The sequence below is a fragment of the Rhinatrema bivittatum genome, chromosome 7 (genome assembly GCF_901001135.1).
Source record: "Rhinatrema bivittatum chromosome 7, aRhiBiv1.1, whole genome shotgun sequence".
Lineage (NCBI taxonomy): Eukaryota > Metazoa > Chordata > Amphibia > Gymnophiona > Rhinatrematidae > Rhinatrema > Rhinatrema bivittatum.
Genome location: NC_042621.1, coordinates 255,742,874 through 255,755,630, shown reverse-complemented (window position 1 = coordinate 255,755,630; position 12,757 = coordinate 255,742,874). Strand labels below are relative to the sequence as shown.

At 45.1% G+C, this 12,757-nt stretch overlaps 1 protein-coding gene across 1 annotated transcript in view; it reads left to right on the top strand.

Annotated features, from left to right (window-relative positions):
• Positions 1 to 12,757, top strand: part of ABCC2 (ATP binding cassette subfamily C member 2) — a 149,309-nt gene that overhangs the window by 65,043 nt on the left and 71,509 nt on the right. The window contains exons 12-13 of the mRNA XM_029610078.1: positions 4,118 to 4,255; positions 11,381 to 11,527. Of these exons, the coding sequence (XP_029465938.1) occupies positions 4,118 to 4,255; positions 11,381 to 11,527 (285 nt within the window). The remainder of the gene's footprint in view (positions 1 to 4,117; positions 4,256 to 11,380; positions 11,528 to 12,757) is intronic.

The following is a 12,757-nucleotide window of genomic DNA, read 5'->3' as shown; positions in this document are numbered from 1 at the left end:
CGGGACGCATGTATATCCCGGGGCTTTGTGAAAGGGGTGGGGTGGGGACGGTCCGGGGGCGGGCAGGGGTGGGACCGAGGACTCCGGTACAGCAGCCATGCCATGGGATCGCGCGCCGGCAGCCGGCTGGTGCGCGTAAGTTACACCTGCCAGAGTAATAATAACTTACAAAATAAAGTAACTTACAAAATAAAGGTAGGGGGGATTTAGGTAGGGCTGGGGGGTGGGTTAGATAGGGGAAGCGAGGGGAAGGTGGGGGGGGGCCGAAGGAAAGTTTCCTTGGAGTGGCCTCGGACGGAATGGGGAAAGCCATCGGGGCTCCCCTAGGGCTCGGGGTGCGCAAGGTGCATTAGTGTGCACCCCCTTGCGTGCGCCGACCCCGGATTTTATAACATGCTCGCGGCTGCGCGGGCATGTTATAAAATCAGGCGTACATTTGTGCGCACCGGGTAGCGCACACAAATGTACCCCGCGCGTGTATGTTTAAAAATCCAGCCCTAAGAGTAGTACCCCATGCCTTCTGTTAAGGGCAGTAACAGCCACCGAGCAAGTTACTCCCATGCACCCTTTTCTTCATTTCTGTCCTCTAGCCTTTAGGGATCCACAGAGTTTATTTCATGTCCCTTCAAATTCTTTGACTGCTTTTGCCTTCACCACCTCCTCCGGAAGGGCATTCCAGGTATCCGCCACCCTCTCAGTAAAGAAATATTTCTTGATTTTGGTTCTGAGTCATCCCTCCTGGAGTTTCATTTTGTGACTCCTAGTTCTACTGTTTCCTTTCCAATGGAAAAGGTTCGAAGTTCGTGCATCATTAAAACCTTTCAGGTAACTGAAGGTCTGTATCATATCTCCCCTGCACCTCCTCTTTTCCAAGGAATACATATTTAGATCCTTCAGCCTCTCCTCTTAAGTCTTCTGATGGAGATCCCCACACCATTTTAGTCACCCTTCTCTGAACCTCCTCTATCTTCTTTCTATCCTTTTTGAGATACGGGCTCCAGAACTGAACACAATACTCCAGGTGAGGCCTCACCTGTACAAAGGCATTATTACCTCCTGTTTCTTACTGGTTATTCCTCTATGCAGCCCAGCATTCTCCTGGCTTTAGTTTTCACATTGTCACATTGCTTCACTGTCCTCATTTCACCAGACACTATCAACCCTTTTAGTCTGTGAACATCAGTCTTTCATCCTCCCCCCTCACATACAGCTCTTTTGGATTACCACACCCCAGATGCATGACTCTACACTTCTTGGAATTGAATCCCAGCTGCCAAATCTTTGACCATGTTTCAAGCTTTCTTAAATCACTTTTCATTCTCTCTACTTCTTCAGACATGTCAACTCTGTTGCAAACAAGCAAATTTTACCTTCTGTCCCTTCCGCAATGTCACTCACAAAGATTTCGAACAGAACCAGTTCCAAAACCAAATCCTGTGGCACTCCACTTAACATGGTTTTCGCTTCAGATTAGGTTCCATTTACCATTACACACTATCTCCTATCATTCAAACAGTTTGTAATCCATGCCGTCGCCTTGACGCTCACTCCCAAGCTTCTCAGTTTATTCACAAGCCTCCTATGCAGGACTGTATCAAAAGCTTTGCTGAAAACCTTGTAGATCAAGTTGAGTGCTCTTCCTTGATCCAATTCTTAGTCACCCCATCAAAAAAATCAGATTTGTCTGACAGGCCTTTCCCCTGGTGAATCCCTGCTGCCTCGTGTCCAGCAACCCACTCAATTGTAGATAGCTCATTACCCTTTCCTTCAGCAGTGTCTCCATTAATTTTCTCACCACCAAGGTGAAGCTGACTGGCCTGTAGTTTCCAGCCTCCTCTCTGTGTTGTGTCCGTCGGTTCCCGACGCCCTCTCTCCGCCCTCCTCACCTCTTTGGCGCCTCCCTCTTCGCCCGCGGGAAGATTGGCTGCCACGGCGTTTCTCTGCCGAGGTCCTCCGGTGTACCCGGACCGGCTCCACGCTGCTGACCACCATGTTTCCTGGAGGCCCAGGGGTGCGCGCGCGGTGCGGCCCCGACTGAAGTACCGGCGATGGCGCGAACCTCGGGGGCGTCCCCCGAAGATGACGTCACCCGCAACGGATATTTAAGGTCTTAGAATTTGCTAACACATCGAGTTAGCAAGGGTTTCGCTACCTACGCTACTCTGCCTCCTCGGACTAACCAGAGGTACCCGCTCCTTGGGGGCCCTCGCTCTCTCTCTTACTTTGCAGATTGCAGTCTGGAACCGGTACTCGCTCCTCGAGGGCCCTTGTTCCCAGACTTCTTCGAATTCACTTCTGCCTGGAAGTCAGCACTGCCTACTACATCTGTGAGTTACCATCGCTCTCTCAGAGCTTTCCCTGGAACCAGGTACTCGCTCCTGGGCTTCTATGAGACATCGTGTGAGTGTTATCATCAGGTTCTATCCTGCCTACTCACTATATTTTAGTTTCTCTACAGCTCAGTCTCCAGGGATCGCTGTTCCAGTATCTGAGGGACTACAGCCCAGCCGGGCATTCCAGCTCACTACTGCCACCTCTGGTGGTTCAGTATACTGTCTAATAAAAGAACTAGTGTGTGTCTGACTCCATACTCTGAGCCTGATCGGTGGTCCCTCTCGGGGTCTTCCCCGGGGGCATGGTCATCTGCCACTGGTCCAAGAGTCCACCCACAACTCTCCTAAATACTACAGAATGCTAACTCCTGTCTGCTCCTCCCATCAGATAGCGGTTTCAGAACAGATTGCTAACTCCCAAGCAGACTGTTAACTCCGAACAGAACACTCTGTTACCACTCGAGAAGTGGGACCACCACCGCTGTTCTTGTCCAATTTCATAGCACCACTCCTATTTCCAGGGATTTATTGAACAGGTCCTTCAGTGGACCCACCAGCACATCTCTGAGCTCCCCCAGTATCCTGGAGTGTATATCATCCAGCCCCATGGCCTTGCCAATTTCAGTTTGCCTAGCCATTCTCATACATTCTCTTCTGTAAATGGAGTTTCATCTACCCCATCCAAATCTATAGCCTTGTCAACTAGCAATGGTCCTTCTCCAGGGTCTTCTTTAGTGAACACCAAACTGAAGTATTTGTTTAATATTTTTGCCATTTCTTTTTCTCTCTCCACACATTGCTCCTTGCCAACTTTCAGTTCACTATACTTTTGCTTTCCTTATTTTTTTCTTCATCTCCCTCAGTTTCACCAGATATTCTTCCCTGTGTTCCTTTTTTTGGGATCCTTTATACTTCTTTAACGCTGTTCTTTTTGCCTTTATTTTTTCAGCCACCTCCTTTGAGTACCAGATAGGGTTCTTTTTCCTCTTACTTTTATTTACTTTTCTAACATATGGATTTGTTACTTTTGTAATAACTATTTTTAATTTGGCCCACTGTTGTTCCACCTCACCCATTTTCTCCCAGTCTTCCAGTTCTTCCTCCAGGTACGTCCCCATTTTGACAAAGTCCATAATTTGTGAAAATGGGGACATAACTGAAGGAAGAACTGCACATGCTCTGTAGGTAATTGTCACTGGCAAACTGCCCGGGTAGCTTCCCTTTGAAAATGGGGTAAGTGAAAGGTGTGCACGGCAAAAACGCTGGCATGCTTTGCACCCGCTCCATGTACAGACAGCAGCAAGGGGAGGGGCGGAAATAGCATGCGTACTTTTGAAAATGGCATATACACGTGCTGTTTTCCTCTCTGCCCCCCCCCAACCCCAACCTAAACATGATCCAGGGGATACCTCCTTGCAGCCAGCTGGAGGTAGAACCGCTGAAGAACCCCTCTGAGGTGAGCAAATGCCGTTTAGCCTGGTAAATGACTGAAGATTATCATCCCCAGACTATTATAACATTTCTGCAAAGAAAAAGGAAAGGAATACAGTCATAGTGAGATAAGTAATATGTTATTGTGACTGAATTATAACATCATTGTTGTTATTGCTGCTATGAATAAGGTCTTTTCTAGGTCTTTGGTGAAGGATGTATTAATCCTCTGGAAGGAATTCTGTCTTTGTACTGTGGTCCTTCTCTGTGCATGTATTGATCTATTTAGAAATAAATACTGTCTTAAACTCCTGTATGAATGTTCATTTGTATTTCCTTTCGGTGACCCTCAGATTCTGAAGCTGTATGCCTGGGAGCCATCCTTCGAAAGCCAAGTGCAGGAGATCCGTGAGAAGGAGCTGAAAGACATGCTGCATTTCAACTATCTGCAATCTGTGACCATTTTTGTCTTCACTTGTGCACCATTCCTGGTGAGAGCCAGCAAAGACCATCAGTATCTGCTGATCAGCTAAAAGCCTATATTGCATGGAACGAAACATTATTTTATGGTTGAAACGCTGACATTTGCTCCTTTCTTTAACCAAGTGAGCAAAGCTCTACAGTTTAAAAAGCACCTAGAGCCCCATATTCAAAACATAAACTGATTCTGCAAGAATGCAACAGTGTCCTAGTGTCATGTAGTGCTAAACAGGGATAAGAGGATGCTTCTGGATTAGGATCTAATGCTTGTTGCACCTCCTGAAGGTACTTTTTTAATGGTTGACAACATATTAAGGGATGATAACAATAACTGAACTGCATAACTGAGATATGGCCTTTTCTTAACTCTTCTATAAATATGCCTTTTCCCCTAGGCCAGGGGTCATCAAACTTGACCCTCAAGGGCCACAGCCCAGTTGGGTTTTTCAGAATTTCCACAATGAATACACATGAGATCTATTTGGATGCATTGTCTCCATTGTATGCAAATGTACTGCATACATATTCATCCTGAAAACTTGATTGGGTAGTGATTCTCAAGAACCAAGATCAGGGATCCCTTCTCTAGACATTTAGACTATGTTATTCATAAAATTCTAAACACCTGATTTTAGGTGCCTTAATTATAAGCCTAATTTATGAAAATATTTTCAGCTGAATTTAGATGTCTAAATTGTGGGCTAAAAATAGCCGCTTGAGGCTTCTAAAATTATGCTTTGTTGAATCCAGCTGCCTAATACCTCTAGTGTTCCAGGACTCCCCCATTCCTCCTGCATTAAAAAAGTATGTGCTGGGTGGATCTGCCAGCTTTCCTCCTTACAGTACTCCACCTGCCTCTGATGATTTGAAAATGTAAGAAGTGGGGGAGCTTCCAGCCTCCCCGCCTGCAACATCATCTCCCCACCTGCACACACCCCCATACGTTCCCCTAACTGAACCGAGAGGAGAAGACATCTTTCCTCCTTCTGACTCAGCTGAATACAGGGATGGTAACTTTAGTTTAAGCTTTTTTTTTATTAACAAAAGAAATCATATACATAAACCTTTTGGGTGCAGTGGTTCTTATGCACTCCAAAGGCAATTCAACTAAGCAATCAACCATTTCCATTATCTCCACCCTGTTACCTCCCAATCCCCCTAAAAGCCAACCTGGAACCCCTATCCCCCCCCCTCCCGCTAACCCACCCTAAAGCATAAATATAACATCACAGATGGCATGTGACCCTCATCCACAAATAAATACTTTCTGTTTTTTTTATAAAAAAGAAACTTCAGACACTAGGATCCTCCTGTATATAATCAGCACTTAAGAAATGTTATTCAGAATTAGGCTTCACACCATAGGGGCAAGAGTCTGAATATATTTCACCCAGGTTGCAAAAAAATATCTGTCGACATTTAAAAGTCACAACGGAAGCTCTATTATCCATTTGTATCATGTCATACAAAAAGTTCCCCATTGCCAAAAAGATGGTCGATGATTCTCTCTCCAAGTCATCAAAATAGCTTTTTTTGCCTAGCACACAGGCTTTTCTGATGAATAAATTATCCCTCCTACTCTTAAATAGCAAAGGAGGAAACTGCTTAAAAAGGATAGCCACAGGAGCCATTGATACCTTATACCCCAGTACCTTTGATAAATAATTGATCACCTTGGTCCAAAATTTCTGAGAATGTGAGCATGACCATGCACAGTTGAAAGGCCCAGCTCCCAGGGAAGCCATGTCTCCAAAAAAACCGACATCTCACGATCATCCAACACCTCCAGCAGACCAATAAATCTAAAGTTGTTGCGGCAGGATCTATTTTCTAGATCCTCCAGCCACTCCTCTTATTTATTTTAAGCGGCTTTGAATGCTAATATCTCCATCTTGGTAGAGTGTAGGCTGTCTTGCACATCTGAGATTCTTTGCTCTGTCTCCGCTATCCGCCGCTGAAACCCTGAAAGCATCGCCAACACTTCATCCAGCTTATCACAACTACTAATTTAAGTTCTGCAATCATTACCACTTTGTTAGCATCTAGCTCTGAACTAGAGCACCCGTCCGCCAACTTAGAAATTGCCAACTTACTCTTCTCCTCTTCTTTCTCCTTTTTTGCTAACTGGGCCGACATACCCAGGCTAGAATCAAGAAGGTTGACCAATATCACTTCTTCCCACAGTCAAAAGAAAGTTTGTCTAAGATTGCATGCAGATGGGGGTAGATTTAAGAGTGAGGAGGCCCGAGAGAGGAAAACTACATCCCACCTCTCTCACAGCACCACATGATCCCTCAGGGATAGTAACTTTAAAACGAATGTGGGTGCCTGTATATATACGTATGCGCGTGCAAAAGCACATACGCAGGAATTTTAAATCGTGCATGCAGTTGCACCTGCAAGATTTAAAATACACCCATCACACATACGTATGTTCCTAATTTTAAGCAGTTACTCGAGCAAATGTACTTTGCGTATCTTCCTATTGCCAGGCAAAGGCTGGAAGCAGGGTCCAGCCTTATATAGTCCCCCAGTAGTGATGTCATCAGGGAGAGCCATGGATACTTTCCCACCATGGGCCCTTTAAATGACGACAAAAGGCAGGCATGTGCGCCTTAGAGGACACCGGGTGGAGGAAGTCGCTGGCGTCGGGCCAGCGGCTCAGGCAGCGAGAAGGTGTGGCAGGGTCGGCGGTGTTCCAGCTGCAAAGAGGAGGGATCCTGTTGTGACGGCTGGCGGCTCAGGGCCTCAGAGTCAGTGGCAGTAGCGGCGGCAGCTCCCTGCTGCAATTAGGAGGCCCGACTGCCCTGATATGGCATCGGGTCAGTGAGGCTTGTTGCGTGTTCCCACAATCAGCAAACGTAACATGACTTAATAATAACTCCTTCTTTCCAATACTGCCCAAGTCTACCTCCACCCTAAAACAGCTCCCAGAAACATCAGCTTCCCTGTCTCCCCAGGAGCACCCAAAGGAGCAACCCTCTTCCAGTTTCACCTTCAGGAGTAACTCATCCCACAGTAGGGTCACCTAAAAGTCTGCCCCAGATGATGATGTTTGCAGGGAATGGATAGGGCTACACCAGGCCAGTGGCAAGCAACTGCAAGGCCTCCGCGGACTAGAGCAGAGTAGATCCTGGTGTTCAAATCAGCTCCATCAGCTCCCAAGGTGGAAAATGGGGGCAGTGTCTTGGAACATCATCTTCTTCCTTACTAAGTCTAAAATAACATAAGATTTACCATACTGGGTCACACCAACATTGGCCAATCCAGGTCATAAGTACCTGGCAGGATCCCAAAAAATCGATAGATTCCATGCTATTTAACACAGTGATAAGCAATGGATTTCCCCAAGTCCACCTTAATAGTGGTTTATGGACTTTTAAATCACCTTAATAATGGTTTATGGAATTTACTTCCAGAAACCTGTCCAAACCTTTTTTAAACCCAGCTACATTAACAGCTTTATCACATCCTCGGGCAAAGAATCCAGAGTTTAATGATGCAGTGAATAAAAATATATTTTTCCTATGTATGTGCCCCCTAGTCTTTGTACTTTTTGAAAAAGTAAACAGCTGATTCATATTTACCCATTCCACTCCACTCGTTATTTTATAGAACTCTATCATATCTCCCCGCAGCCGTCTCTTCTCCAAGCTGAAGATCCCTAATCTCTTTAGCCTTTCTTCACAGGGGAATTGTTCCATCCCCCTTTATCATTTTTGTCACCCTTCTCTGTATCTTTTCTATTTCTTCTATATCTTTTTTGAGATGTGGAGACCAGAATTGCACACAATAGTCAAGGTATGGTTGCACCATGGAGTGTAACAGAGGTATTGGGCCTAATTTTAAAAAGCATTAGTCGAGTAAGTGGGTTTTTGAAAATTGCTACAATAGTATCTTATATTTACACTCATAACTCCTTTGAAACTTACCTCCATTATGTTATTCTCTGTTTTATTCTCCATTCCTTTCCTAATAATTCCTAGCATACTTTTTGCTTTCTTGACCACCACCACACACTGAGCAGATGATTTCAACATATTATCCACGATGACGACTAGATCCTTTTCCTGGGTGGTGACTCCCAATGTGGAACCTTGCATTTTGTAGCTATAATTTTGGTTGCTCTTACCTACATGCATCACTTAGCACTTGTCCACATTAAAAGTCATCTGCCATTTGGATGCCCAGTCTTCCAGTCTTGCAAGGTTCTCTTACAATTTCTCACAATCCTTTGGTGGTTTAACAACTTTGAATAATTTTGTATCATCAGCAAATTTGATCTCCTCACTCGTTGTTCCCATCTCTAGGTCATTTGTAAATAGGTTAAAAAGCAACAGTCCCAGTACAGATCCCTATCACGGTTATTAAAAAGACTCCACTGGATGACATCATGGGAAGGGACAGAATCCACATTCAAATATATTTTTAACGTAGCACTTAAGTGATTACTATAAATTATTTGTCTGTCTGTGTGTCTGTACTAGATTGCAGACTGCATGGAACAGGGACTGTCTCTTTTTATGCCTCTGTACAGTGCTGCATATGTCTAGCAGCACTATAGAAAGGTTAAGTAGTAGCAGAAGCAGTGGTAGCTGTAAAAGGGGCATGGTCTATCCATTCTGGAGTGCACTGAATACATAAATAGTAAAGCACTGGAAGCTGTCAAAGCTATGGCACTCAGTATTCTACCGTGCTGGGAACGGGAAGACCTTCATCTCCTCCCCTCAGCGAGAGGATGCCAGAAGGGGGTTAGCAGGGGAATGGTGGGGAAGGGGCTGGCTGCTGTCTTGTTTACATTTTCAAATTGCCAGAGGCAGGTGAGATGCTCTTCACCATATTCACTTCTGAGGCCCCTAAATTTAGGTGCTCATCATAGGAAAAATTTTAAAGAGCCAGATCTCGGCTCTAAGAGTTAAGCACCTAGATCGTTTGAAAATCTAAGTGCTCTGTCTGTTACATTTATTCTTCTAAACTGATATTTTGTGAGCACCATGTTCATTAGTCATCTCTTTTGTGTAATGATCACATATGACTATGTTTCACTTCAGAGGCTGAGACTGTTGACGTGAGGGAGGAGTTCACATATGGAGGCTTTTCACCATCCAAACTGTGAAAATCATTGCTAAAGACCGATTCATGAAGGCTTTTTTCTCGTTCTGGGAATATGGGGAAAAAGCTTAAGCCTGGATTTTAAAGGCCCTGCGCATGTAAATTTCGGGGGTTATGCGTGTGACCGGGTCCTGCACGCACCACATTTTCTAAAGGGCCCGGCCACACGCATAACCACCGATATATGCTGAACAGCCGGGCCTAAAGAAAGGGACGAGCTGGGGGGGGGGGGGGGGCATGATCTGGGCAGGGAGGGGGGCGGAGTGGGAGGCAGGCCAGGACATCACCATTAGACACTGACTGTACCAGGCAAACGCACGCCGGCAGCCGGCCAGCGCGCGGAAGATACTTCTGCTCCGGAGGAGCAGTAAGTATGGAAACAAAAAAATAGGGGATAGTTAGGTTTAGGTTAGGGGTCGGGGAGGAGAGGAGAGGTGAAAAAGTAGGAAGGGTAGGGTTAAGGTTAGGGAAGTTCCATCCCAGTCCACTCCTTAATTGGTGTGGACTGGGAGGGAACTTGTCTAGGCCCGATCGCGTCACCGCGCATGCTTAATAAAATCCGCCTCCGTGCGCGAGTCGCAGGCCACCCGCACATACGCACATGGGTTAAAATCCAATGCACCTGTGCACGTGGATATTGCATTTTATAACATACGCGTGTCGACGCGCACATATTATAGAATCCACACGTCTATGTGCACCCACCAGGAACCGCGCGCACATGGATGCATGCACGCTCCTTTTAAAATCTAGCCCATAGATGACTCAGTGTGGAAGTGAACAACTGAGATAATTTATTTAGCATTTTAACACCTCAGGACTTATTTTGTGCTAAGAATTACTTCTTAACTGTGTTGGTTGAAGCAATAGTCTTCATGACAAAATAAAGAAAGACTTTTATCCATCCAGCTCAGAGTGCCTGCCTGGCAGAACAATAAGTTGTAGACCCCAGTAAGGTTTCTGAACTGCCGAGAGTATCTGCTTTGCCCCAGCAGCAGCTGAGCAGTTAGCAACATCAGCTTATTTCACACAGCAGTTGCCACAAGATGCCTTCAGAAGCAGCAGGATGCGTGCATTCTACATAAGATTTCCAGGGTATCGACTTGGTTGAAACTTTTATACCAGCACGTGGGCACACATATGAACGTGTTAGTCGGCCTGTGCCCAGGGTTGCAGCCATTTTATAACATTAGTGCACATAAGCGTGCTTATGTTATAAAATAGCCTGGCCACACGCCCATGCGCTCAATTGTAAGAGCTTGTGTGTGCAAATCCCGCTTCTACCGTGTAAGTGAGGGGGTTTTCAAAGGGATGCGTGCTGACGCCATTGCCACTAAAACTAGTTTGTTTCCCGTTCGCCCAATTAAGGGATAGGTCTTCCAAGCCCCCTGTAGTTTAATAGCCTCCCTTATCCCCTGTTAGATCCAACCTTTAAAACCCCTCTGATCTGCCTAGAATTTTTTGTTTTACTACTTCCACGTCATCCATAGCAGAAGTAAAGTTAGGCGGCAGGGGACCCCGGCGCGCGCCTGTGTGCATAAGTATTTATGCGTTAATTTCAAGTTTAAGTCCAGGTATGTCCCATCCATACCAATTCCCCTGCCCTGCCCCTTTTTTGAACTTCTCATTTATGCGCGCAGTGGCAATGAATCCAGGCAGCTTTTAAAATCTGCTTGGCGAGCAGCAGCCCGACATGTTCGCGCATCCCCTAATTTCAGCATGCGTCAGGCTTTTAAAATTCACCTTTTATTGTCCAACTAGGCAGGCATTTACACCTTCGTGAACAATAAACCTCTCTTTATTTTGTCATGAAAGGTTAAATCAGTCTTAGGGATCTTCCGCCTGAGAGGATATTATCGGAAAACATTTTCTGAACAGTTAGATGGAAATTCACCTAAGAGAGTTTTAGTGTTATAGGAAGATGCTCATCTCAGCCTGGGAATCCATGAATGAATATGTTTGGGAATTGTAGTAGGACGTACCTTCTGCAAGATCTTTCTGTTAGTGCTTTTCACTCTTTACAGATCTCTGTAGCCAGTTTTGCCGTCTATGTATTGGTGGACGTGAACAATATTTTGGACGCACAAAAGGCTTTCACTGCCATCTCACTCTTTAACATCCTACGGTTCCCTATGGCGTTGCTTCCCATGCTCATCTCCTCAATGGTACAGGTAAGGAGATATCTCTGGTTATTGCTTCCAACTCTATCTTCTAAGGTTCCATCTAGACCTTCAAAAAAAAAAAAAATATAGAAGCATAGACAACACCTCTGTGGTCCCTGCCTGAGAACGGTTATTACAAAAGCAAGGCAGGAAGGATAACTTTCAAACTTATTCGTGGTACCGAATTTGTATGCCTAAATGGATGCACAGAGATTTATCCTAGTATTTTATAAATTATGCAGCAAGTTGCTGCACAGTTTATAAAAATACAGCATAGTTTTGCTCTGAAAGTATTTGCAAATATTTGCAATGCAATGAAAATGCTTACTTTCTTAATCAGTTTTATAAACATATGCATGTATATTTTATGTGTGAAAAAATATAACCTGTACACATAAAACCCTGATTTATATGCACACGAATGCAGGTTATTTATGCACAGGGACGTTAATTTTAAAACAGACACGCAGGCGCACACGTGCGTGCGTTTGCTGGCTCATGCCCAGGGATGAAGCCATTTTATAACATACGAGCGTATATGTGGGCACGGTATAAAATAGGCTGAATGTGCCCACACGTGCACGCAGTTTTAAGTAGGTATGTGCCTATGCGGGCAAATGCCGCTTCTACCGTGTACATGGGGGGATTTTAGTAGACACGCGCGCCGATGCAATTACCAGTTTTCCCAGTTTGTTCCCAGTTCGCCCAGGCAAGGGATAGAACATCCAAACCCCCCCCCCCTAGTTTAATACCCTCCCTTTTGCGCTTTTAACCCTGACCTTTAAAATCCCGCTCACCTCTTTACTTTGTTTGTTTTCCGACTTACACGCCATCCATAGCAGAAGTAAAGTTACGCGGTAGGGGACCTGGCGTGTGCTTGTGTGCATAAGTATTTACGCTCTGGTTTCATTGAGAAATCCAGGAACGCCCATGCCATGCCCCTTTTTTAGAAATAAAATTTGTGTGCATAGTGGGAGACAGGCGTGTACGCAGACGCCTTTTAAAATCCGTTTGGCATGCGCCGACCCGATTTGTGCACGTATCTCCTGGTTTTGGCACGTGCCTCGCTTTTAAAATTCACTTTATATTTGCTAATTTTCCATGTGTAGTGCTTTTGAAAATGTACTCATTAGTTAAGAGGAGATAAAACTAGGAGCAACCCCACCCTGCCAGGTAGCTATAAATGAGGGCTCATGGCATTTGAGCCCAGTAAAGACCATTTCTTATTGAACTGAAAGC